We start from the raw sequence: 25,301 nt of genomic DNA on the forward strand, positions 1-25,301 counted from the left end.
TCTGAGACAATAGAAAAAGTTAAAGAAAAGGAAATAGAAAGATTAAAATTGTAATTTGATGGACTGCTCTTTCATATAAAATAAACAAAGAAGTGCAAGAAGTTTGGCTATTACCTCACTAAAACCACCAGAAGAAATTTAATCACAAAGGATGCTTTACAAAAACAAAAATCAAACAAAAGTCACGAAAGAAGAAACTGCTACGATTATACGACTTTTATTTTTCTTTCCACAGTCTCCACATGCATGCTTATTGTGGGAGTTCTTGTAAAATTAACAACTCGTTGCAATCAACAGTCACCAAACTTTTGCTAAGGAGGAGGAATTGCTGCAAAATCATTTTCTTGATACAATCGCCTGGTTTTCTTTACATAGAAAAAGGTTTTCCTAACAGATAACCAGGATCAACAGGGAACGTATGAAATTTTATTTGAATCTGTCATTGTTTTGGAATTTAATTTACATATTTCTGACTATAACTTGGATTTGTTTGTCTTGAAACAACAATTTCTGTGCCATTTAAATAAACTGAATGGAAATCAATATTCAGAGAAAGAAGAAGAATAAAATCAGGAATCTAATAATAAACTAACAAAGGTTTATTTGTGCCACCAATTCAAAGTGAATACTTGCTAATCATAAGAATCTGTGGCAGCTGGCTGATCGATGGGAAGCTTGAAACCAGCAAGACATCTGTCTGTTGAAACAATGAAAAAGAGTTCAAGGTAAATTAACAAAAAGTGTGACAAAACGGAGATTTGAAGCAAATCTCATTAAATCAGGAAGGTTGTAAAAATGCATCTTACCACTGAGCAAAGAACATTTTAAACTTTCTGCTGGAAAAAATAAGCATGACCAAAAACAGTCCAAATCTAAATCGTCTCCAAAGTTCTTGATGAAACTAGAAAAGAAAGAGATGCACACTGAGCAGAGCCGGCCTGAGGCATGAGCAAGCTTTGCATCTTTTGACTTGGTGAATCTGAATTTACTTTAAAACAATTCTCGAATCTTTAATCATCTCACAGAGCTCTGGTCAATCTGGATGCAGACAGGCTAGGCATGGAGAAGCAGCCAAGAGGCCCACTGTCACTCTGGAGGAGCTGCAGAGATCCACGACTCAAAACTAACGTACAAGTAACGTTTTGGCAAGAAATAGGAGCTTGTTTTAAGTCAATAATCGCTTAATATGTGAAATAATCTGCCAGTGACACATATTTCCCATATTATGAGCTAAAATGTTCACTTATGACTAGAACTGTTTCATCAATATTCACAAACTACTGACTTAAAACAAGCTCCTATATTGTGTTGAAAAGCTACTTGTATGCAAGTCATGTGTTTTTTTTTTTCAAGTGAACTAAGACATTTATAGAAACTAGACCAAAAATACTTGGTCAGATTTAGTGCTTTTGCAGCAATTTCATATATTTTTTTTCACATCTAAGCTGAAATTCATTGAGAGTGTGGGCGCCCACAAGCTCTTTTCATGTCAGGATCACAGTGAAAAACTGGGATTCACACGTGTTTCTCACACATAACGCGATTTAAAAGTGACGGAGAGGACATTGCTGCTTTTAAGCTAATCGGCAGCCTTCAACGATCCCCGTGGCATAATTGGGGATAATGAGTTACTCACGCTGCCGTGATGTGATTCTACTTTCAATTCTGCAGCAAACAAATGATTTCCTTTTCAATGTTGCGCTTCTAAACACAGATTTGTGAATGCACGGAGATGACGATATAAAACTAGAACAGATGCGCTTAGCTGTGTTTGCATGCCAGCGGAGAGTTTGTCGACTCCCTTCTGCAGACTCTCCTAACGTGATTTATAATTTGAAATACCAAAGGGTTCAAGTTTTGGCTTGATTGAAGTCATTCATGGAAACAGTACTGGGTGTTTCACCTCTCTCTGGGATCGTGTCTCGGAGGGAATGGGCTCCAAATGGGAGCATAATGCGAGAATTAGCTTTCGGAAAAGATTCAAGCTCAAGTGAAAAGGACAGTATGGGGGAGACAGGGGTTTTAGTTGTTTTACAGCTCAGTGGTGGCGTTTGAAAGCTCTGCCTTCCAGCAACGTGGGTGGCACCGTTGTTCCGAGCATCTCCTCCAACGTATTGTCACTGACTCTGGTGCACTTGTCAGCGTCTGTCTCTCTCTTTTGCTCTCCTTTGGGTGAAAATGTTGATTCGGTTTTATCTCAGGTAAGTCGAGGCTTTGATTCGCCTGAATTCCTCTGAAATGTTTACGGTTTTCTTCGTTTTTCTCCTCTGCAGAGGTCACTCGGCCCGGCGCCTCCACGGTTCCCAGATGACATCTCATGTTTTGCATAAACAGAGAAGCGGAAAATAACAAAAAAAAATTTCCCGTTTTACACCCATACTCAACTCAGTACACCCCTTGTTGTCCTTTATGTGCAGCCTAAGTGCTTTGGCATTAAATCTTATTATTTTTTTATTTTTTTTTGCTAAATAAACCAGTTTCTGGTTGGAATTACACACAACTTGGTGTGAGGTCCCTTTCAGAGAGGGGGCCTGGATCCTTTTATCCAAAATGTTTTCTATTTCTGCTTTTGTAAGACACTTTTGACTGCTTTGAAAAGAGAGAAACCAGGTTTTTCTTGTGTTTCTGGGGGTGAGGTTGGGGATTTTTCTCGGCATTGTGGTGAGATTTATTCTAAGAGGCTGCATTTTTTCCTGATTTCCCTCTTTGTTCTCGGTAAGTAGTTCCAGGTCCCCCCTCCGCCCCGAAACCCCTCACTCACAGTCACACGCACACACTCGTTTAGTGCGCGGGTGCTTTTTCCACGCCGGTGTGCACGTGTGTGTGTGTGCGTGCGGCCGAGGCGGGGACTCGGTGTGACACCTGCTGCTGGGATGAATGGGGTCAGTGGCAGGGCCCTTCAGCAGGCAGCAGCTGCTTGTTCTCACTACAAACCCGACTCCCTCAGCGCATCAAAGGACTACAACTGAAGGACACAACACACAGTGCCCTCTACCATCATCTCCTCTCATTACAGTTATTATCTCCAAGCACCGCGACCCCTCTCTCTCTCCTGGGGTCACGGACGTAATCGTCGGGAAGGAAACTTGAAATTGACCAAGGGGAAACATCAAAAACAAACTTCAATTTCCCCTCCTGCAGCTCTCCCAATGCAGGAAGAGGTCTGCAGACAGCTGCTGACAGACAGGATTCCTGGTATTTGGTTGGTCTGACCTGTCTGTGCTCTCTTGCTGTGTGGTAGTCTGCCCTGCATGTGACTCAGTGGGTCTGAAAACATCCCCCCTCAGGCATAAAATAAAGCCAAGGCTGGTGGATAAACACTGAGATATGAAAACAACTGTCTGTTCTGCAGCGCCAACAAGTGCGGCGCATCTGTTCCAGCCTCGTTTTCAGGATTTAGTTTTTGTCTTTGATTATTGGAAATTAAGAGGATTGCAACAAACATTATTTTCCTTTATCTATCCAGCAGAGGTCAGCCTTTTATTAACAAATTATGACGGTTAAAGTCATGCAAAACCAAAATTAAAGCTAAGATAGCATAAATTATCAATGGTGCGTGTCATATTTGTGACTCCATAGTTGGAAAAACCTCCAGCAGGTTCTTTATCGTCCAGGTGGGATCACAAAGGAAGCTGAAGGATGGGAAAACAGTGATTATAAACCTGGAAAACAGCTAAATATATCACAGATTAACCCAAAAAAGATCTCTGTTAATACAATTCCAGTCAGAGGTTTGCTTTCCCTCACCATTCACATGAATGTTACATTCATTTTGGGCTTTTTATAACTTTTTGTGGGGGTTAGGATGAGAAAATAAAAATAAAAATCAGGAAATTTGCATGTTTTAATTTGCACTTGGTCAAACTTATCTTTACAGGATCAAATTTAAACATATATCCCCTCCAATATTTAGTCTCCTTATCAAGTTATTCCACCTACTTTGTGCAATGCAAACAGCCCCACATCACAATGCAGCCACCACCATGCTGGTACAGTGTCATTCAAACTAACATACCTCAACCTTTGCCTTGTCTGATTATTACATTTTTCTCCAGAAGTGTTTTTTCTGGCTAACATGGGCAGCTGCAACATTTTTATCACCCTAAAACTTGTTTTCAGTGGGTTTTTCTCTTCTTAATCAACCCCCTTCCAGTCCATGCTGAAGTAAAACTGGTTTCACTGGGAGACAGAGACTCTTGTGTCCCAACATCTTACAATTTTTGATCGTTTTAAGCCTCATTCGTGTTTGTTTGTTTGGTCCACACCAGGATTCGCTGAAGTGTAATTACACAAAAAGTCCGAACCAACAGGGGAAACAAACTCTGGTCCATTTAAATGGGACCAAATGTGCCAGGTGTGAATACACCCACTGTTAGATTAAAACAAAACTCCCAGTATATGCAAATTTTAAGTTGTATTATGATTCCAAGAAGAACAGTTAAGCCTAAATTTATCATTGTTTTAGGTCTGTATTACAGCATTTAATTTATTTCTGTTTAACTGGAGCAGTGTTGGTTCTAAAAAGCAGTTCTAGAAGAACATGGTGTGTTCGGTTCTGGTCCGTTTGGACAGGTTGTAGGTGAGGAACATGGCCGCCTTGGACCGTGGCGCTCTCTTAGGCCAGCAGCACTGTCCGTTTCCATAGTGGTCTTCTAAACAACGAGCCCTCCGTGTTGATGCACCGAGCGTGGCGGCTGCAGCTGTGCTCTCCAACGAGACATTCGTCTTTATCTTTGGGACAATAAGAGCAAGAAATTAATAACAAACTTAAAAACACAAGGGGCAACTCGATCGACAAACCAGAAATTCTTTATACTTTTCTTACAAGCTACGGCGGCGTATTAGGCTCACTCTAAGAAAATAAAATAAAAAAAAACATTTACAAGAATAAAGTCATAAAATAACGAGAATAAAATGCTGCATTCTTGTTGGCTGTGCAGGAGGCCCTACTTATACTTTTCAAAGATGTATGGTTGTATCATTGCGCATCTGTTTGCAACCATTTCCGTGGGGGCGTGGCCAGCAGCAGAGTATTTGGATTTAAAGAGACAGGATGCCCTAAAACAGCTGAAAATAGGCAGAACTGAAATCTAATGATATAAGACATTATCTTTAATGTGTGTAATAAATGTGATGAAACCTGTTCAAGGAAGCATAATAAGCCACCTTTAAACTAATTTGAATAATAAACTGATGAACTAATGAACTTGAATTGAATTAAATATTAAGAAAATAGACTTTGTGTTAAGGTCATTCATCCTTTTCACAGAAAAGCTGCTTTGCACTTTAATACGAGTTAAAGCGGAAAGAGCAAAGCCTTTCAGCACCGCCTGCTGCTGACCCTGTTGGAGAGATAATTCAGCAGAGCTCTGGTTGAAGATGAAAACAGAAAGAGCTGGTGGCTGATCCCAGAGCTGAGTGGGTGAGCCGTCAAATAAACACGGTCTCTCTGGATCCTCTGCTGCCAAGCTCTTCTTCACAGGATCTCTCTCTCTGCCAGTTAGCGCAGATGAGGTGAACATCTGGGGACGCGCTCTGATCATTTCAGTCTTTTACAGGCCTGATGTCAAACACATCTGAATGTGATGTGAGCACAGCGCTGGCAGTCATCTTGACATTTCTGGTTTGATTCTGGAGAGGGATCGCCAGGAAAAGCTCCCGGTGAACGCTTCTTGATCGTCAACTTTGCAACCATGGTGTGAGATTTGCTTTGTGTCCTACAATCATCCAATATTATAGCGATGAATCATTTGCTAAAGAAAATATACAGACAAATTGAAAATAATTGCTGTGTAATTGGGGCAAAACCTGCAGATTAAATACATATTCATTGGCAATCTTGTTAAATGTAGGTTTGAAAAACCTTAAAATGAATCTATATTTAATGTCACCTCACATAACATGTAAAAAATCTTTAATTTGAGAACATTTATTTTGTTAGAGTCTGTACCCTCCAGTTAACGATTAGTCGATTGCTAAATTAGTTGACAATTATTTTGATTATAAATTAATCATGATTAATTTGATTAATTGTTTCAGCCCTATCCTGAGTTTGTTCATTCCTATAACTGATGAAGGAAAACAACCAGAACTGCTAAATAAAACTTATTTAGAGGCACAAATGACAAATTAGGTTTTTTTTTTAAACAAGGGAACTTTCAGTTTTGAAAAATATTTACAATGGGGAATTTGTTATAATTTGTTATAATTTTTAAAACCTTATTTCTAGTTTTACATTTGAAAACAAATTAAAACTTAAAACCTTTGTAAAAAGAGAATGGAAAAATTTTCTATGGGATGTTGATATAACTATGTAAAAAAAAAGGATGTAGATATAAATTAAGCTAATTGTAGAAGTTAAATAAATTTATTGCCTAGCAAAATTTGAAAAACAAAAACATACATTTGTAAATAGTCTATATTTAAAAACATGAGTTAGTTCTTTATAATCTTTAGCTTGCACGTGACCAAATTAACACAGAAATGGTTAAACTTATGCAAAAAATGAAATTTCTCAAGTCCCAGAACAAAAACTGTAAAAAAAAAAAAAAAAAAAAGTCAGTGGAAAGGACTGAATGATCTTGAGAGAAAAAACCCCCAAAAGTTTGTACATAGTCCAAAATGGTGCCAAAGGTGATTTTCTTAATAAATATGTTAATGCGCAAATATTTTACATACGCTGAATAAATGTAATCAAATTAAAGGTTTATAAGTAAGATTATGCAACTGCAATGAAAGGTTAATTTATTAGATTGTTTTCCCTTTCTTAAGAAAGATAGGAATTGTAAATGTTTCTTTAACTTTAAAAATGTTTTTCTCAAACAATCTCTGAGCAAATTCCAAAACCTGTTTTCATAATTTAAAAATAATGTTTACGCTGTCAAAACACGTAGATTAGGTTGTTGGAGGATGACAGAAATAAACAATTTATTTTCATCAGAAATGATTTTGGATTAAGGGAGACTCAGCAAACACACATAATTTAACCAAGTATTTTTGTGTTGTTGCAAATATCGTAGTAAACTTGAAATAGGACAAAACATTACAAGTAACTTTTCAGGATATAGGAGTTTGTTTTAAGTAAATAATTCCTAAATATCAATGAAAAAGTACTAGTTACACTGGCAGATTATTTCACTTATAATAAAGGAAAAATGTTTTATTATTAATAAATTACTGACTTAAAATAAACTCCCATGTCTTACTGAAAAGCTACTTCTAAGTTAGTTTAGTCTTATTTCAAGTATACTAAGAGATTTGCACTAGAGCAAAAATACTTTTTAAGAGTTTGCGTTTTTTCAGTGTAGGCTTCTGAATTCATTTAAGGTCTTTGTTCAAAAGACAAGAAATATTTGCCAGGAAACCAACAATTTCTGCTAAAAAAGAAGGACCGAACATCCAGCCAGAACACGGTACTATCCAGTAATAATTCAGAAACATTTTCACAGCAGTGAGGATAAATCTGTGACTTCATTCTGGCTCAGATTTTACCCAGAGTTGCTCCCACAGTGTGAGAATGTTTCCCCAGCAGCCGTGGGAGAGACTCGGCTCATTACAGGACAGGAGCTGTCGGCTACTGAGTTATCGGAGGTCACAACCGGACGCTGATGAGAGTCCGCAGTTTTCTTTACTTTAGCTAATTAGAGGCTTTTGATAATTGGTTGGGCAGACCGCCACGACTAACAGAGCTGCGGAGAGCTGACCTAACATCTCTGGAAAACTGTTCTTTAGTTTCTTTAAAAACAAACGTAACGCAGATGATTCATGCAAACGTTTCTGTGTGCAGGTTTTCTTTTGGTGATCACAAGGGTCGCTGGAAAAGTGACTTTAACATCCTGTGGGAGGAAGAGTTGGATTATATTTTTTAGAGACAGTTTGTACACAGTTTTACTGGATTAGGGAAACATTTTTCATAGGTCTACTGATTTATCATCCTTTTTCAATCACTGGCTTAAAACACATATAATCACTAACAGAACAGAACCAGGGACCGACTTTAGTTCTCAGAGGATGTAAAAGAGGAGTTACTTTCCTCAAATTTTACTTAAGTTACAGATGTAAAATGTTACTCAAATAAAAGCAAAACATATCTAAATAAATGTTATTTTAAGTGAAAGTTACTTAAATACGTTTTTATGATCAGAAAAAAGTTCTGCTCATGGATTCACAAAGGAAAAGAGGAGGATTGGTCTCAAACTGTTTTGCTTTTTACAGAAGAGGATTATGACCACCGGGAAAAAATAATTAAAAAATCTGACTTTTCTCCAAAATTCTGAAGTTTTTCTCTATAACCCTCCTGTTCACTTATGTATTGTAACTTGTACTCGGACATATAATACATAAAAGTAAAAAGAAAAGAATTTTGACTTTTGATCTCAGAAGATTCGGCTATTCTAGTGCAAAAACATTTTTATAGGAAAACATTATTTTCTTTTTTTATGTGGCGTGTTTCCATTAAGTGAATACATTTTCATAATCATAATTGTCACAATTATATGCTCAATGGAAACAAAGCTTCTGAAACATACTTGAAATTAGCGTTTAGCACAGTGTATGCTAAACACCATGACAGTATAGCGCTTTAGCGTTAGCAGGACTAATGCTAATCATTCATGCTTTGAAACTAGCGCAGAAAACTTTTTACTGCAAATGGTGACTCTATTTACTTATTGGAAGACTGGATTTTATTGAGGTGTATTGAGTAAAGGGGGCTGGAAAGAAACGCATATTTCTCTTATTTTTAATTTAAAAAAAATTGAAAACCACGCGTACCTTTTCCTTTCTCTTTGTAGTTTCTATTAGTGTAAAAAGTATTAGTGTATTAGTAATAAAATGCTCTGAGATTTGAGGTTATGATGTTACAAAACGCTTCCTTACGGTGAATTAAAGTAAGCATTAATTTTTTAGAGACGGTCATTGATAAAATGCAGCCATGGCTTCAACAAGGTCAGTCATAACAGCTTGTTTCCTTCATGGTTTTGCATTTAATCCCAAAAGTACCAACATGCTTAAAGCTTCACTAGAGAAAATACCTCAGTAACTCCTCAACATGGTGAAAAATGGGAAGAAATTGACATTTTTATGTATCACTAAGATGTTTGGTCTGCTATGCAGAGATGTGTGTCTCTTTAAAGGGGCCCCTACCTTTACAGGTTTTATTATCGGTCGCCAGGTGGAGGCCAGGTGGACACAGGCACTGAACTGTTCCTGATCTCTCCAGCTGGCAACCAAACTGGCAACACAGGGAGAAACATGTGGTATCTCCTAAAAGAGAGAGAGAGAGGGGTTGTGCTGCCATGAAGCACAGTCTGCAACAATCAGACAAGAACTGAAGCCAATCAATATCTAAACCTACTTTTCTACTTCTAGTTTCCCACATTTGCCTTCAAATGTGGCCGTGAGATCTATTCCTGATTTTAATTTGTTGGCCATACGTTGTGGAGACGTAAATATGTGGTTGCAAAAGGACTTTACTCACTGGTGCAGGTGTATCCATCTGCAGTTAGGGAGTATCTGGGCTCACAGTGACAACGGTAGCTGCCCGGCGTGTTCATGCAGCGCTGGGAACAGGGTCTCTTCAGCAAACCGCACTCATTCACATCTGGAGTTAATACGGAACGTCATTAATGCAGTAGATAGAAATCCTTGCACTAAATGATCCAGAAGGACACAGGTAATGGTTAAGAAATTGAAAACATAAGCCTGGCAGCGGTTTTAGAAATTGCACTCCACCTTCATCACAGTGTGGTCCTTTAAATCCTGCGGAGCATGAACACTTGTCGGGTCCCACACATTTTCCATTTACGCAGGGCTTCCTGCACACTGGAGCAAAACCCGGCACAGCTTTAACCTCTAACATGAAGAGGACTGTTATGTTTTTATGCTGCTAAAAAAAAAGAAAAGAAAATGAATGCATCGTTATTGTAAGTCTGATGGGTGAAACTAAATGTCTAAGCTAACAGTTTCCAGCAGATTCAAAACTGACTGAGCAGAAAAATACTCAAATATGTTTGGAAACTAAGACTCCATCAGTCAATGCAATCTCGTCAGAGTCATCTTCAACCTTCAACCTTTTTGCTGAGTGACTCACATATCTGGATTTTGGATGTTTCCAAAATAGTAGCATCCTTCAGGTTAGCATCCTGTGCTAAACTTGGTCCAGTTGTTTCAGTTTCCAAAGCAGCGGAAAGCACTGAGTGCTGAGATGGCAGCTCTCTGATAGCTTGCAGTTTGCCAAAACGCTGCAGCGCGTCTATATTAGAAATCATGATTGCATTACTTCAGCCTGCATTGGCAGGCAGCTTTCTTCACATATAGATTTATTACTTTACTTCATTCTCTCCATTATTAGAGGCAGCAATCACAGCCTTAAACCTGCCCAGTCAGGGTGACTGTGTGAATATATAAGTGGGCTTGTTGCAGACATTATTGCTGTAAATGATAATATTGTTGGTTTAAGACTATTTTTAAGTAATATAATGGCAAACACTGCACAAACACAAAACCTTTCCAAGTATTTTTGCTCTAGTTTCCGGTGCAAATGTCTCAGTAGACTTGAAATAAGACAAAACTACATGGTGAGTATCTTGTCAGTAAGGTATAGGTGCTTGTAAAAACTAGATCCACTGGCAGATTATTTAACTTACCAGTCATTTTTCCCACTTTATAAGTGAAAAAATCTCTCAGTGTTTCGTCAATGTTATGGAATAATTGACTTTAAATAAGATCTTATTTCTTGTTGAAAAGTTACTTGTAACTTAGTAGATTTGAAATAAGACAAAACTAAGATATTTGCACTTGAAATTAGACCAAAGATACTTGGTAATATTTTGTGCTTTTGCAGTGTAATAATGCAAGTATGCCCTCTCAATGATCAATAATTTAATTTTTACATTTAACACTGGAACTGGAAGATATTTTAAATATCCAGAGTAAATAAACAAAATTGAAACAACAAATAAAAAGGATGCTGAAGTATCTGTAACCAAAAATGTTCTTCTGAACGTTGTTTTTAGAAGAACAAATACTTTTGTCATCCAGTATTTGGTGGAAACAGAGAGATCCATGAGAAAAACAAACAATATTTTTTTAGTCACTTTGTTTCTAGAAGCAATTGGGAGCCACAAGAAAGTGTGAAAAACATGCAAAAAGCTCATTTTACATAATCAGTCCCCTTTAATGCTGGCTTATCAGGTCACTGCCAACTGTGGCCACTAGGGGGCAGGCTCAGAAATTAGCACAAATCTTGGTTGTGTTTGTGTTTCAGCTTTGCAGTGATTTGTAAAAACATCCAAAGAGCCACATCAGGGAGTCTGTCACTCTGGTTGGGATGTAACTGTTTGCAAAAATACTGAGATACCGTTCGCAGTCCTGCAGCCGAAAAAACAGGAAGCAGTTTGTCCAACGGGAACTGGCCGTCTGGGGACGTTTGACCCCAGGCGTCTCCCAGAGGGACCTCCTCCAACTTGTAGCGACTGGGAGACGCAGAGAAAAGACGTCTGCTCATAAAATACTGCTTAGACTTTTGAAAAATAAGATATGGAACGGTGTTTATGTGGCAAGACTTCGATGCTAAAAACACACATCCACACTCTAATGAAGACTTGCTGCCATTTTTTCAGAGCATTTTATGTGATAAAAGTATAAAATATTCACCACTGCTAATGATCTTCGGTATGCTTTCTTCTTCCCAACGCCTTTAAAACAGTGACACACCAGAAACAAAAAAAAGACAGTAATGCAAAACCAAGAATTAGGAATCGGATGGCCTTGCACATGAAATTTTGTCTTTTTTAATATAAATTTCTACTTTGTTGGATGTTTGATGATTTGAAATATTTTAGTGTTACTTAAAAGCAAAAATAGGAGAAAAGTGTGAGAAGAAGACATTTTAATGCACCGAAACCTGTGTTGGGTGATTTTTGACCATCTTTGTCATTCAGGTTGGTAACATTCTTCTGAAAAATCTTTTCCACCATTAAGTGGGCATTTAATGGTGGAAATTAATGTGGGAACAACTGCACTGACGCAAACCACCTTTTTTTTTATTCCAACACACTTGCAAAACACTGATTTCAAGGGTCAGCAAATGGTCTGCCAACAGCCAGAGAGACTTTCTCATTTATTTAGATCATATTGGTTTGGACGTCTTAGAGGGGAAAAAACTACTTATAGCTTAATACAGTAAATATTTCATTAAATTAAGTCCAATAAAATCCAAATTGTTTTTGAAAACAAACAGCTTAAAGTAACTCTTACCTTTTCTGAAGATGAGCTCATGAGAGCAGAAAAATATTAAGCATCACAAGATTTTTTCCTGTTTTGCTCATTTTCTCCAACCTTAAAACCAAATAACTCGAATTAGAATCCTCCATCTGCCATCGCCTTGTCTCTATCTGCTGAGAATTGTGTTTTGTTGTCTCCAAAACACAGAGTTTGGCTGCAGAGCGGAGGAGGTTCCTGTGGCCTAATTTTAGGCTGCTGCGAGTAATTGATAGATAACTTACCTGCATGCAGAGAGAAAAGCAGAAGAGACACAAAGAGAGCACAAAAATACCCTTACAGACGCACCTTTTCCTCTTGATAATGAGATTTCTTGGGGCCAGTATGTTACTGAAAGAATAAATCAATAAGAAACCTGAAAGAAATTTTAAACACTGGTGTGTAAATGATGCAAAAATCTGTAAAATCCCAATAATGATTGTTTGAATTTTAGTTCTGTGCTCTGTGAAATGATTGGGATCCTTTTCAGTTTGACAAAAGGTAAATGTGGAAAGACATGAATCTTTCAGTGGCTAACGATTGGATTTCGATTTTCAGGATAACTATACAATTCAGAAACGATTTTCAATTATGTAACAATTTGATTCAGAAATAATTTTCGATTCAGGAACCAGTTTTTCTATTCAAATGGTCCAGAGATTCTGTTTAGGTTGTTTGACTGGCAAGAAAAAAAGTTCCACTCCAAAATATTTCACTTATAACAAAACATATTTCCCATGTTTTAAGTGAAAAAGTCTGCATTGTTTACTTAAAACAATCTCCGATATCTTGCTGAAAAATAACCTGTATGTTAGTTTTGTTTTATTCCAACTGTACTGAGATATATGTGCTGAACTGTAGACCAGAAATACTTGGTAAAATGTTGTGTTTTTGCAGTGGATGACTGAATTAAGTCCAAATTGCTCCCATCTGCTGCGTTTGGTGGCCCTTTTTGCATCTGCATGTCTTCAGTGCAAACTTTGTCGCAAACATTGACTGAAGCAAACAGCAGAACCAGACATCAGGGAAACATGCCGGCGATTGCACTGCTTCACGATTTCCTCCCTGAATCTTTCTGCCGATGATCTGTGGATCTACATGAAGCTGTAGCCTGCAGCTTTTGTTTTGCTTGGTTTTGTTAAATTACGCCTTCATCTTCATTCTGTAATGGTCTAAGGTTTTGTGGTGCTTTTGATTTCTTATGTCTTTCATGACTTTGCATTTTTATGGGTATGTTAGGGTTTTGTTAAAGTCAATGTAATTTGTGTTTGGTGTAATTTATGTCATTTTGTTTCCTTATTTCCACTATTTTGTCTCAGCTTGTCTGGAGCAGAGTTCTTGTTCCTTAATTATAAAATCTGTTCTATATCAATATTGACTCCCTCAGTGTATATATGCTTCTAGGTTTTCAGCTGTCACAGCCCTGTTTTTGTGCCTACATCAGTTTTTATTTATACAGTGGTTTGAAATCTTAATTTTTTGCCCCGCATTTTGTAATTTTAAGTTATCTCGTGCTGTAACCTACCAGCTAAAGAGGCAATAATTTCTAATCGTCGTTAAGCATTTCTTTGCTCTGAATGCAAGGAGAAGAAAACTCTCTAATCTTGGGGCTTAGTGTGTTTTCTGAAGGCTCAAACTGGGATCTTATGGTCGGAAATAACTGCTGGCAGCCTCAGACGTGGTGTCTTTGAAGCTTTAACTATTACCAGCACTGATCAGAGCGCAATCAGTTGTATTAAGCTCAAAGGCGGAGTCTGCGTCTGGACGCCCGGTGGTCCACTCACTGAGCGACGTGAACACATGGTCGTGTATCTAAGAGATTAGACATTACTCTGACCTACGTTCTCCCCCTGGAGGGCGTTTTTTATTTTTTATTCTAATTTTAACCATAATCACTGCTTGCAGTTCCTCAAGATTATCCAAACCTTAAATCATGTTTTCACTTTAAAAATGTAATGATTTATAACATGAGGACTAATTTCCCACAAAGAACTTCAAGTCCCTATTATAAGCAAACAGCCTTCGACAAAATCTGAACTAATTCTAGTAAAGGAGGTGCTTGAAGTCCTTGAAAGTGCTTGGATTTCAAATCAAGGTTTGGAAAATTCTTGATTCTTGCACAGTTTTGTAATAAAGCACAATCTAACATTTGATTAAAATCCTCAATCTGGAAAACGTTACAAGTATTTACAGTTAACAGAAAGAGACACATTTTTTCTCGCAGTTTGAAGTTAAATCTGATTAAACTTTTCTTGTTTTACGTCACTTAGATTTACCAAAAATAATTTCTATTTGCTAAAAACCTAAAGCGCTAAAATATTCAGATTTTTTTGTATAAAAAAAATCCTTGACGTTTTTTTGTATAATCTTTTATACATTAAACACTTTTCTAAATGAGAATTGTGGGATTATTTTGTTAAATTTGTGTTTTTTTTTCTCAGACTAGTCAGGTGTGAGAAAGATTTCACAACATAAAATGTTATGTTTTAGTTTATCTTGTCCGTGCTCTTCAATGTAGAACACTTTCATAAGACATTAAAAAACTAATAAATGATGTGATATTATAGTGATTTATAATATGTTATTTTATCTTATTTGATAATTTAGTTAATTTGTATTGTTTCCAAAGTGTGGTGTTTTAAAAAAATGTAAACTTGCTTTTAGAAGTGCTCGAATTTTACTTTGGGAAAAGTCTATATAACCTGGAGACAGCAAAAAGTTGCTTACAGTGAAACAATTCTTTACCGTTACAATAACCTGTAAAACAGTTAGAGGTATAACGATGCATTCATCTCACTGCATTAACTCACAAAAGTTTTGCAATACTTTTACAACGCAGAAGAAAACAATTCCCACAATATCCTCTAGAGGGCTCCATAGAGTAGAACATTCCAGTATTGGACATTTTTCTGTTAGGTTAGTCAGTTTAGACAAAAAACAAAAACAACAAAACACGTTTTTTCTTTCCAGACCAAAACATTTTTTAAATGACATCATATAATAAAAATAACTTTTTACTGCATTACCTCGTAACACTTTTGCAAGGCAGTGCAAAAGTATTGTTTGGGTATGCAAAACCTTTGAGAGCGCAAAGGTTTTGGAGGAATGCAATACTTTTGCGTGAGTCACGTTATTTCGCTTTACCCAAATAACACAAAATAAAGAAATTCCCCCAGTATCCTCTAGGGGGCTTTGCAGGGTAGAATATTCCAGTATCAGACATTTTTATGCTAGCTTAGTCAGTTTAGAAAAAAACAAAAAACAAAACAAAACATGACTCTTTTCTGACCTCAAAACAACTGCAGACATATTTTGTGGTTTCTTTCAGATCCATTAAAACTTTTATAAGATTACTGGAACCAAAACAAAAACAAAGTCATCCTTGAAGGTGCTTTTAGGTACATTGGTGAGTTTGGTCCTGGTTCATTTCCCACTCTGAACCCCAACCCTTCACCTTGGATGGTTTTTGTCAAACGTGTCACCACCACACATCAGTGAGTGAGGTGGAAGGAAACCACAAAATAGCTGTCCACAGCCTGTATCGAATTAGTGTCAAGGTCCAGCCTGTCATACACAATACAATTAAACCTACTCCTGCCTGCCAAGGAGGAAAGCAGGAAGGAGGTGGGGGGGGGCGAGAGGAAAAGAAAGTGGCCGTCAACGGTAAAACAGAATGACAAATGTTACCGGCGTCCGCTCAGTGTGTGGCAAGTGCAGGAGTCGATCAGAGAGTCGAGCCGTGCTCTGCTCCATCTGCCAGTGTGGACAGGGTGGGAGAGAACCGAGATGTTTTGGGGCCAAAGCTGCAGATGCTCCCACTCTTCCTCCCTCCTCCTCCTCTGACCACATTAGAGGTGTAACACTCCGGTGGTCTTTGATTCCTCGAGCTGAAAGGGATGCCCCACAACGAGATCAGATATCATTTAAGGCTCGCGCCCCACCTCAAATTGCTCGAAAAATGCAACATATCCATCATAAACGAGGAAGCCGAGCAAATCCAATTATGTTGAAAATATGATTCCTGGAACTTTGTTGGTGGTCATTTGCACAGAACGTAGTGCAGTGCTTCATGATTTCTGTTAAATTTACATGTTGTTGTGTAATAACGACTCCTCAGATGCATTTTTGTTCTGATTCTAGCATAACGTTTAAAGCAAATTGATGCTTTTAAGTAATAATTTCATTTTTGACTGATAAATACCAAATTTCAGAAAACTGCAAATATTAAAACATAAATGAAACATTAATCAACATTCTGATGTTTAATGATAGTGCTAAAAAACGTAATGAAAGCACTTTGAACTGCCTTGTTGCTGAAATCTGATGAAATAAACTTGACTGATTAATTGATTGATTTCTGATTCAGCTCACTTTACTTTCCAGAACAGAGTTGTCCAAATCTGGCCAGACAAATGTGTTCAAATGTTCACAAGCCTTGAAGAAGAAGAGATATGAGCTGCATGTCTCACTGTCTGACTTTAAACTAAATGCTTCCTGCTTTAGGTCAGTTGAAAGGGCACATAATATGAAAAATTCACATTTTTGCACATTTTTGTATTTCTGTTTGGCTCTACTGCTTGTAAAAACAACCCAAGCAATAATAAATTGTATTTTTTCAAAACCTGTTTAAATTTAATCTATTTTTCTCATTGTATGTTGTTTCAACTTCCTTGTACACTTTGAATAGTTTCTGGCTCAAAGATGCTTCGTAAATGAAGTTACCTTGTTTTAAAAAAAACCAGCCAGCTGTTTTTTGGGTGATAAGTTTATGCTTTTTGCTGTTTTGTTAAGTGATAAACGACACTGCAACTAGCAACTCCAGCCCTTTATTTCTTTTAATTATGACGACTTTCTGCTAAGAGTGAATGAAAACACATTTAAGATCAGACTAATAAGAAAGAAATCTATTTTTAAAAACAAAAATGTGGGATTAATGAAAAGTATGTCTAACACATGCTTAAAGATAAAAAAGGTACCTTTAATGTAACAAAAGCAAACATTTTGTGTGTAAAAAAATAAATGATTCTTTTTAAAATGAAAATAGATGTTATAAAAATGTTTTGCCTTCTTTGTCAAACAGTTCTGGTCACTTGTAAAGTGAGTTTCTTTGATGTCTGAGTCGTTTTTAGAGACCTGAGCGTCGGTGCATCATCATCATCATCATCATCATCATCATCATCATCATCATCCTGCTCTGATTTATGAGCCCAGACTTTCAGCGCTACAGAAATGCTTTTAAGAGGGGACCTCCAGGATGATCCACAGTCCGCGGGGTCAGAGTTCAGAGCGGGTCGGCCGAGGCGTAGCCCAGGTGGGAGGGTTGAAAGGCCAAAGGTCGGCAGGCGGGACACCTGCGAGGACGTGATGAGGACACCTGGGACGGCTTTGACAGCAGGACAATGTAAAAGGTTCAAGAAGGGAAACGTGGCCTCAGGTGCTGCAACGCAACGCTGAACCCGTTTCTCATCCTAAACATGCGACTCAGTTGGCAGATGTGGGTTATGACTCTACAACGGGCCAGAGAAACAGATGTTTTCTTTTTATTATGAGAATAATTTCATACGAGTCGAATAAAGATGCAAAAATACCAGAAGAAAGTTGTTGTTTTAATGAAAGAAAAGCTTCAGTTATGAAGATCTGGTAATACTAGCATTTTATTTTCGTACTATTACGACTTTTTGTAAGTAACATTATGAGTTTATTCTCATATTATTTCAACTTCGTTGTTGCATGACTATATTGTAATTAGATTTCTTTTCTTGCCCTGGTCCTAATACTCTGTTGTAAAACTGAATTTAATGTTAAAATTAGTTGCATTGTGTGACAAAAATAAGAACTTTTTTTGTATACCTGGTGCTGCTGTTCCACCTGAGTTTCCCTTTTTTGCGAGACATTAAAGTCTGTTTCCGTTCTATTCTATTCTCTAAATCAAAACTGATGACTGCAAATTAAACATTTCTGAAATGAAGCTTAAATTCCTTCCTAACTTATCGCTTAATGTTTATTTCACCTCAACATGAACCGAAATGTCTAAACTGTGTATTTTAAAACAAATCTTTTAACTCCTTCCTCTCCTTGCAGTTTGTGTTACCTCCATCCTCCTCGTTTTGCCTGCTTGGCTGCAGCTGAAGTGGAGGCAGAGGGAGAGCGGAGAGGCGGCGCGGCCATTAGACACAGAGCTATGGAGAGATTAGGATGCACACAGCACAGCAGCACCACAGGCAGTCTCTGTACCAAAGCAAGGATTAAGGATTAGGCAAGGTTCAGGCAGCAGCACCAGAGACTAAAAGCCACTCAGCTCGCCAAGAAGATTCTGCTTTCCTGGTTTTTATGACACTGAGGATGAACTGCTAGTGCTTTCCGAAAAGGAATGGGACATACAATAATTCACTAAGCGAGATATATAGTTTTGCTTTCTTTGATTTGTTTATTTCATCTTGCAGAACATCTGGTGCTGGAATTTGTCTGAGCCTTGTTGTTTTTTGGCATTTAGTCCCTCTAAACAAGATGTTTCATCTGCAAACTTGTTTCCTTGTTTGTTCTTTTGCGGGTTTAGATTCCTGTTGGACTTCGGTGAAACTTTAAGTAAAGTCAACGACATGCTGATGAGGGAAATCAGACGTTTGGTTAAGAGGTTTTGGAGAAAAGAGGCATCTAAAAGCTGGACTTGGGCATCCTTGATGAAGAAAATGTGGATTATGTCCAGAAAATTTGCAGATAACATATAAAATCTGGTCATAATGTGGTTGAAAACTGTGAGAAAAAAATAACAGTCGGGATAAACTTTATCTATGTCAAACTTGTTTAGAGACACAAATGTTACATCACCGTTTGGGAAAAAATATATATCTACTACAAGACTGTTATTTTTAAAGAACAAGATTATTATTTCTGTTACATTTTGAAATAAAGAAAAACATGAAACTCTGTAAAAATAGGGTAGAAACATATGTTTCCAACCTAAAGACAAAAATAGATTTAAAAAGTTGTGGAAATTCAGTGCAATTATTCCAGGACAAAAGAGGAGCTAATACTAAAAACTTGCATTTGGCATTATCCCCATATTTAAAAACATACGTTTTTTTTTAATCATTTGTAGTCAATGAAGAGCCACTGTAGACGGTTCAAAAAACCTGACTCTGTTTCAGCATTTAAGCTTTACAATATTTTAAGTAAAAGACATTTGTTCCTTTATTTTGGCTGCTTAATTCATAAATAATTACTGCTTCTTTGAGGTACTTTGCTTCACTTCCTGAATGTTTTTTCACATCTGCAAAACAGTGAGTGCATTTCTCGAAACAGTTCATACGAACAGCAAACGTCAAGGATTACCTACAAGATCCAGCTTCTTTTTCAAAATCCATAGTCTATTTGTCAAAATTAAATATCTCCATCAATGAACATTTCAAGATTATGTTTCACTGAGTTGGGATAAAAGAGTCAAATTGATTAGTCGTGTTGTAAATAAAGCTGCGTATTTGGAAGTGCACCAAATATCCCCCAAATATTAAGGGATATTTGATATAAACTATGGCAAAAGTTTTAATGATGAGTTATAAATTGTCATGGTGGGAGACCGATAGCATGAGAGACTGATGTCAAAGAAAAAATAAACTAACGTCGCAATAAGACAACCTCCTTAAGGAAAGCAGTACATGCAGTGCTGTAGGATTTACAGGTCAGTCTTCATACTTTCCGTCTCCATGCTGAGAAAAATTCCCTGATGGGGTTTAGGACTGAGGAGCAGGGTGAGAGGAACTCCATCAGCATCCTGTTGTGGGTTGCAAACCGTTGCCTGATGATGATGGAGCGATGGAAACTGGAATCATGTCCTCAATCTCTTGTTTTTGTTGCTTGTTTCCACATGAAATATCTAAAGTTTTCCACTGAAAAACACGGTGAATCTTTTATTCCTCCCCAAACAGCGCAGTTAAAGGCATCAGGATGATCTGCACTCAGTTTCTGTTCAGCAAACATTTTCAACCTTAACATTAAATATTTAACTGTAACTTCTGATGCCTCACCAGAAGTTTCACCAAAATTAATCCTACAGCAAAATCGCCAGGAGTGAGGAGTTAACAGAATAAATCAAATTTGCCTAAATCTGCCTGGATTCCAGTTTTATTCTTACTGAAACCTAGTTTGGTAGCAACTAGTTACATTTACCCACTTAGATTTACTTGAGTAACTTTTTTGAAAAAAATACTTTTAGGAGCATTTTACTACCCTGTACTTTGTGTAATTTTATTATGAAGTATTTCTACTTTTAGTTGAATAAAATTTCTGGATTTTATTCCCACTGAATGAAAAACAAACATGTTTAAACCAAAATTCACCAGATTAAGACACACACCTACAAGTTTTAAAATAAAATTTAGAATACCAAAATTTCCAATTAACTTTATATTTTGGTCCATCTGACGATGTACTTTTTAAATATTAAATGACCCATACTTTGACCAGTTACTCAGTACTTGAGTAGACTTTTTACCAAATACGTTATTACTCGAGTAATTTCTTAGACGGATACTTTTTACTTTTAACATAAAAATATGTTAAAGTAGAGCTACTCTTACTTGATTACAATTTCCTCTGCTGACACCTAAAATTTAAAATATGAATCAGAAAAATTTGTGAACATTTCTGAACTTTACACCTTTAGTTTAAAATCAAAATTGCTTTACTACTTTTGAGTTTTTGCTCATTCTCTGCAGGAAAGCCAATCTGGAGCTCCAGTGGGACAACGCTTGTTTCCCTGCCTGTGAAGCTAACAATGCAGCAGGCGCCTGATGGAGTCCACTGGTTTGGACACAGAAACAAAGAAGACGACTCAGAGGAAACTGCATGTTACCTCTAGAAGGAAATCAGACATTAGAATCGGCCTAACTGGGAAATGAAGGAAGCGTCTCAAACAGGATGTTGTTGCTGTGGTCAGGTGTCGCCTGCACTGATCCACATCCAGATGTTTTACCCTCATGTTAACTTTGGTCCAAGTAAATCTGAGGCTGATGTCTCTTTCTGTTGCATCTAAGTGATGTAAACTCAAGATGAGCTCTGCAGATTAAAAGTGAAAACAAACAGAGGCTCCTGCCAAGCGGAGCCGCAGTGTATGCAGATTAATGCAACAACGCAGCCACGCGAGCGCTGCCGTAAACCATTTGCATAACTTCTTTTAATGGGTTTTGGAAAATTTCTTCGCTTTGCTTAGAGGATGTACCTCCGCATGGAAACTTATACTTTGGTGGTCCGTTCCAGTCCACATCACTTGTTTATCTTGCACGACAGACTGAGGATCAGAGAGGGGAAGCAGACCAAGGACAACATGTTGCATTTGACAGCCAGGCGAACGTTCAGATCAGAGAAGGCCCCGAAGAAAATTTAAAACTCCAGGCAGATCCTCAAAAGCCGGAGTGGACAGCGTGGAGTACACCATGAACTGAAACCTGGTGCCAACTTAAAGCACTTACACCTCTTGAAATGTGTTTTACTTGGATTTCATATAGACTGACACAAGGTAATGTCAGACAGGAAATACAATAAAAACCTACAGAAATATAACATTTGTATTAAGCCCTGTTTACTGTGATACCCCTAAATAAACTACTGTGTAATCAGTTGAAGTTTAAAAGTAGCAAATATCTAAAATCTACAAGTAATTTGCAGTTTTTTGGGAGCCGTTTGTAGTTGCACATTCAAAAAGCATTGATCTCACAAAGCCAGTCAAATGTTTCAAACTAAATATTCAATTGGCAAGCTAAATATTTCAAACTAACTATTTATCTAGTAAGCTATATATTCAAATCTGAACTAAACATTTAGTTTGAAGTTAAATATTTAGATTTTAGCAATCTAAGTATTTAGTTTGAGACTAATCATATAACATATACTGCTTGAAGTGAAATATTTAGTTTGAAACTAAACAAGGGTGACATGTTTAGTTTATCTCAAAACTAAACACAGCTTGAAGTTAATATTTAAAAATAGTTAATCTTAGATCTAAAAATAATTAGTTCCAAGCTAACTGTTGAGTTAAATGTTGAACTAAACATTTATTTGAATATTTAGCGTCAAACTATATATTAAGTGAGTAAGGTATATATTTAACTCTTAGGTAAATATTAACTTTCAAGCTAAATATGTAGCTTAAAACTTTACATTAATCTGGCAAACTAAATATTTAGCTGTTGGCTAAATATTTAGTTTCAAGCTAAATATCTATATAACCGAGTTAAATATTTAGCTCAAAAATTAAGTTCAAATCTAAATATTAAGCTTCAAACTTTACATTTAGCTTGTAAGCTATGTATTAAGCTTTGAGCTAAATATTTTTGTTTTAGCTAAATATTTAGCTCCGATCTAAATATTGAGCTAATATGCAAATTCAGTGCCATCTGTGCAGTGCAGGAGACAGACGACCTGTTTATTGAGGGCATTTAGCAGCAGTCTCTTCAGCTGCTCAGTGTGTTGCGCCTGTGCCACTGAGGCTGCAGAGCGTAAAAACCTCCACTTTGTTGTTCCCTCCAAACAGCAGGAGGATGATGATACTTTCATACCTTGGAGAACTTTTAAAACAGTGAAACACTTTCAAATGGATCTTCCCAGAACATAAATTGCATTTTTTCCCTCATTGTAAAAGGTCAATGTGTTTTTCTGAGGCATTAAAAGCCACAACACTTTCCTCTCAGTGCCATTTTCATTTTTTCCAGGTTTTAAATCCAACTTCAGCTGCAGAGCAGGTCAATAAGCCGCTGTCAACCAGCCGGTCGGTTTTACCTGTCGCTCCGACGCTCGGCGCTTCTCTCAGCCCTCTGTGGGGGTTTAGCATGTGCTAACATGACAGATTGAGCCCCCAGTAGGAACCTTAATTGCATCATTTCATGGATGCGAGTCAGTGCTGTGGTCCGGGAGAGTAAACAAGGTCTGAATCCAGGGAGCAATGAAAAAAGGAGGTGAAGGAATTTATTACAAAACAGAGAAAACAGATGGAATATCCCCAGATTTTTGGGCAGGAAGGTAAAATGTAGAAAATGATACAAAACCAAAAAATGTAAATATTATTAGTGTCTCTGGTTAAATTTTAACTGGCACAATTTTTTCAAATGAATGTCTTGAGCCTGGACCTTACTGTGGGAATTTATAAGGTTAATATGCTAATTAGGTGATTCAGTCCTTTGGTTTAGGTTTATTCCTGCAGGGATGCAACCAAAAGTTACAGGACAGGAAATAAATGGCCAAATGAAGGTTTTCAAACCTTCTGAAAACTTTTAGATAAATGCACAGAGATATTTGTGGAGATAAATGTTTACAAGTCTGAGTTTGAATCTCAGACTTGAGTAATTTTATTATTTTATTCTAATAAAATAAGTCATTGCTCTTGAAAAGCTGTTTGTGTTATGCAGATTGTGTTGAGGATGGAGTCTAAAAAATGGGTGTAAATTTGGGTCAACTGAAGAAGAAGAGAAGAAAAAAAAGTGGTTCTTCTGCCTGATTTTTTCGTAAATATTTTTCTTTTCAGACGAATTAATCTGGTTTGGGTCCTATATTTGATGTAATATTGTAGTTTTAAATGCCATATTTTCATAAACTGTAAGCAGACAATCACTGTAATTAACAGAAATAAAGGCTTTCAAATTATTTATAGTGGATATAATGTTCTTGTAAATTGACTTTTCACAAATATTCAGCTTTATTGAATAAGTCTGTATTATTTTCAGGCTTAAAAATTGAAACTCCTACTTTCATTAAATAGTTAAGTATCTTTACAATTTCTAATGGATTTTATTTTCAATTAAACATTTCTACCATTTTTCTAAATCAGTTAAATTCGCCCCTATTTATTGCATCAATTGAGATTTGTAATATTTTACTGGAGTGGGAACCCAAACATTGAGAAACAGAGTTTCTGCAGAGCCTCAGCGTTGTGTCCAACTTCCAATAAAATACATAAATCACAGTTTAAATATAAAATCCTGAAGTGAGCCAGGCAGGGATGCCTCAGTTAAAGAGACCTCATATGTTGACAAATGAAAAGCACCACAAACTTCACATTCGGCAGTGATTTTTGTGGCGTTGTGGTCAAGTGGTTTGGTACGGTTAGATCATGGTGGAAACAGTTACTCATTCTGCAGGGAGAGTCAAACGAAGCTGAAAGAGATGTCACAGTGAACGTGTTTCACAGACAGATGCTATCAGAGCGACGGCTGTAGACTCAGAGTGCTTTTTGACCGTTTGCTGCTGGTTCATCCCAGAATGAACAAAAGGCAGCAGGGAGTTTTTCATGTTTCTTTCAGATGATTCTTATCTGAAATTCTCCTTCAAGTTGGACCTGTCCAGTTTTTCAACTAAATTCTATCCAGTTCAGAAATACTGCCAAGTAAACTCCACTACCTCCAGCTGTTTTTATTTTAATCTTAGCATAAATACAATGGTTCCTTGAGGGCCTCCAAGTATGAGGAGGCGTTTTTAAAGTTACACAGTGAAATATTTTGATGATAATATTTGGGTTATTCAGGGTGTCATAAGAGAAACAATGAAGGTTTATTTTTCAAAGTCAAATTTTCACCATGCTATTCATTCATTTATAAATGTCAGAGTTTCAAACTAAATATTTGATTAGCAAGCTAAATATTTAGCTTTGGGCTTGCAAACTAAATAGTTAATTTGAAGCTAAATGCTTAGCTTGCTTTGCAACATTAAGGAGGAACGTTGTGATGACATAATGCGGCATGTCAGAGCTTCTTAAAGAGACAGAGGCCCAATTTCAAGGCGCTAAATTGCAAAGTCAAATTTCATCTAAGTCATTTTTGATACATACAGCATTTTTATAACAACTGAAGGTAACACGGTTGCTTGATTGTGCTATAAAATGGCACCATGTGCCTGGAAAATACATAATACCGCCCCTTTAAGATATTTAGGTTCATACACAATTAAACATGGAAACTGTTATGTTCTCCACCATCAGCTAATAAACATCAATAATGACATACAGCTCATTTACCTCATTAACTTTTCCTTAATATATTTAGCACATTATTTTG

The 25,301-nt window shown here is 36.9% G+C and overlaps 1 protein-coding gene across 1 annotated transcript; it reads right to left on the reverse strand.

The window, feature by feature from the left end:
• Positions 1 to 3,828: 3,828 nt before the first annotated feature.
• On the reverse strand, positions 3,829 to 10,045 carry LOC106925286 (nephronectin). Its single transcript, XM_088007643.1, is given in 6 exon segments — positions 3,829 to 4,663; positions 4,665 to 4,808; positions 7,492 to 7,576; positions 9,145 to 9,264; positions 9,479 to 9,601; positions 9,733 to 10,045. Coding segments are annotated over 6 exon segments (732 nt in total). The 5' UTR covers positions 9,860 to 10,045; the 3' UTR covers positions 3,829 to 4,530.
• Positions 10,046 to 25,301: the final 15,256 nt, after the last annotated feature.

The sequence above is a fragment of the Poecilia mexicana genome, unplaced genomic scaffold (assembly GCF_051168715.1).
Source record: "Poecilia mexicana isolate PSO_F unplaced genomic scaffold, ASM5116871v1 scaffold_1, whole genome shotgun sequence".
Taxonomy (NCBI): Eukaryota; Metazoa; Chordata; class Actinopteri; order Cyprinodontiformes; family Poeciliidae; genus Poecilia; species Poecilia mexicana.